Source organism: Penaeus monodon, chromosome 36, assembly GCF_015228065.2.
Source record: "Penaeus monodon isolate SGIC_2016 chromosome 36, NSTDA_Pmon_1, whole genome shotgun sequence".
In the NCBI taxonomy this organism is placed as follows: Eukaryota; Metazoa; Arthropoda; class Malacostraca; order Decapoda; family Penaeidae; genus Penaeus; species Penaeus monodon.
Window position 1 is genome coordinate 22,177,333 of NC_051421.1, and position 2,500 is coordinate 22,179,832.

The following is a 2,500-nucleotide window of genomic DNA, read 5'->3' on the forward strand; positions in this document are numbered from 1 at the left end:
TCCCTCCTCCCCCCCTCCCTTCTCTCCCTCTCCCCGCTCCCTCTCCCCCTCCCCTCCCCCTCTTTGTCTGACGTGAATGTTAAGTTACGAATTCACAAATACTAATGAACGAGTTTATTTACTACCAGACATGTCACTATTCGCAGACCATATGTATAAATGGAATACTTTTTAAATTTGATAATCAAAATTTTTAAATGTCAAAATCTTTATTTTATCCTTGTTTGCTCAATTTATATGGATTCTCTTTCATGTGTCTAGTCATTAATAAAGAGTAAAACCGATTCTTTTCCAGTGACCTCCGTTATGAGTTGGAGGGAAAGAGAAAACGAGGACAATTTCCGTCCCCGAGGAAGAGGATCTGTTCCACCTTGGAGACACAAAGAAAGAGATGATGGTAACAGATATTTTCCCATGAGATCCCGCAGTCAAGAAGGTTCATGGATAGAAACTGATTCGTTTTGCAGAAGAGGCAGAGGTAACTGGAGATATAGAGGTGCAACAAGAGGAAGGGATCAGAATAAAAGGGAAGCAAGAAGTCAGGATAACTTGTGTGATGACATTTTGCCAGAAAAAAGAAGGGCTCTAAGAAAAGGAAGGCAGTATCCAATAGGTCGCAAGCAACTTGAGCTGTTGTTAGACGAGCAACCAGATCTTGTTGTATTAGAACTCCTCCGAGAACAGTCAGGTTACCAGCTATATCTTCAACAAGATGAAGTACGTAATGAGAGCCTAATATTGTTGATAAGGGTTCTTGCAAGGGCATGCTTAGCGAAATCCAATAAGCAAAATTTAATTGATTTGTTCTGTATGACCTGTGAACAGAAATTTATGGACAGATTGTGTGCCTTCTCAATGACCATTAAAAGGCAATATCCAAATGAGGCAAGTACATTTTTTCTAAATCTGCACATATTTCTTGAAACCTATGCCAGTGCTATGACTACAAATGCCATTGATAGAATTACAGACTTGACTGATGCCTGCATATCTGCATTGGGTATTTTGCAAGACCAAGGTTTTGTGGCAGCAGAAATAAAGGAGAAGTATGAAGAATTGCAAAAAATGTTAAGTGAAGCCCGAGAGAAGTGGACCCGTGAGAAATCCCAAGCATCGACACACAGGGGAAGGTATGAGATGGATGGCATGGAACCACCAGATGACTTCAGAGAACTGCCTGTACTTCCAGTTCCCTATGATCTCTCAAAACAACAACGCCCTTTTCTACGCAGAAATATAGTTGAAGGGAAGTATAAAGATGGTCAACATTACTTGGATATTCAGTTCCGTCTTCTGCGTGAAGATTTTGTCAGACCATTAAGAAATGGAATTAATGATTTCAAGGATAATACAAAGAATATTAGAGATGTGAGAATTTATAGAAATGTATCCATTGTTGAGTCTGACATCAAAAGAAAGTGCATAATCCATTACATTCAACTGAACTTGGCCAAACACTTTAAGGTGGAAAATTCAAAGAGACTTTTGTATGGAAATCTTTTATGTTTTTCAAAGGACAATTTCAAAAGTATGGTTCTTGCATCAGTTGCAGAAAGGGATGTAGATATGGCTAAAAAAGGAATTATTGGAGTCAAGTTTGAGAGTGATATCCAAGATTTTGATTTGTCTGGAAATTTTACAATGGTTGAGTCACGAGCATATTTTATGGCATACAAGCATGTTCTTCAAACCCTACAAGACATGAGTGGTAATACAGTTCCAATGGAAGAATACATTGTCCATGTTAAGCAAGATGTGAAAATCCCAACCTATTTGGACATGGCTGATAATTCATATGATTTGCGTGTAGTAAGAGATACAAGAATGATGAAAAAGAGTGAAATTAAGAATAAACTGAAATGTTTTGAGTTGGAGGAAGAGAAGTATTCAGATAATGAGGAAGACTCGAACGACAGCTTGGAAGAATTGCACAATGTTCCAATGTGTCTTGGCTTAGAAGTTTGGCCTTCTCATCTAGAAATGGGCTTGGATACATCTCAGCACAGGGCATTGCATGGGGCACTAACTCGACAGTTTGCAATTATACAAGGACCTCCTGGCACTGGTAAGACTTTCATAGGGTTGAAGATCACTCAGACTCTTCTCCATAATAGTCAGTTCTGGAAAGATGAAGAAAATCCAACCCCAATACTTGTTGTATGTTATACAAACCATGCACTGGATCAGTTTTTAGAGGGAATAATGACATATACTCAGAGTATTGTAAGAGTTGGGTCAAGAAGTAAAAATGAAGCAATAGGTAAGTTTCAAATAAACTACCTTGCACAGTCTGTACGTCAGTACCGGGGAATACCAAAAGCTATAAATGACAGGAGTTCAGAATTATTTGGTAATGTCGTAGAACTGGAATATAGCATAAAAAATCTAAGAGCCATTGCAAATACCTGTGTTGCTTTTGAAGGAATTTTGAACCTCAATAGCTTTCTGCAAGAAGATGTTATCCCAAAACATTTACAAAATCAATTAATGCAAGACAGCA

General features: G+C 38.2%; 1 protein-coding gene across 1 annotated transcript in view; it reads left to right on the forward strand.

The window, feature by feature from the left end:
• The first annotated feature begins 273 nt into the window (after window positions 1-273).
• LOC119595849 (NFX1-type zinc finger-containing protein 1-like) overlaps window positions 274-2,500 on the forward strand; it is a 3,478-nt gene continuing 1,251 nt past the window's right edge. The window contains exon 1 of the mRNA XM_037945042.1: window positions 274-2,500. This exon is cut by the window's right edge and continues 702 nt beyond it. Within this exon, the coding sequence (XP_037800970.1) occupies window positions 307-2,500 (2,194 nt within the window). The 5' untranslated portion in view covers window positions 274-306.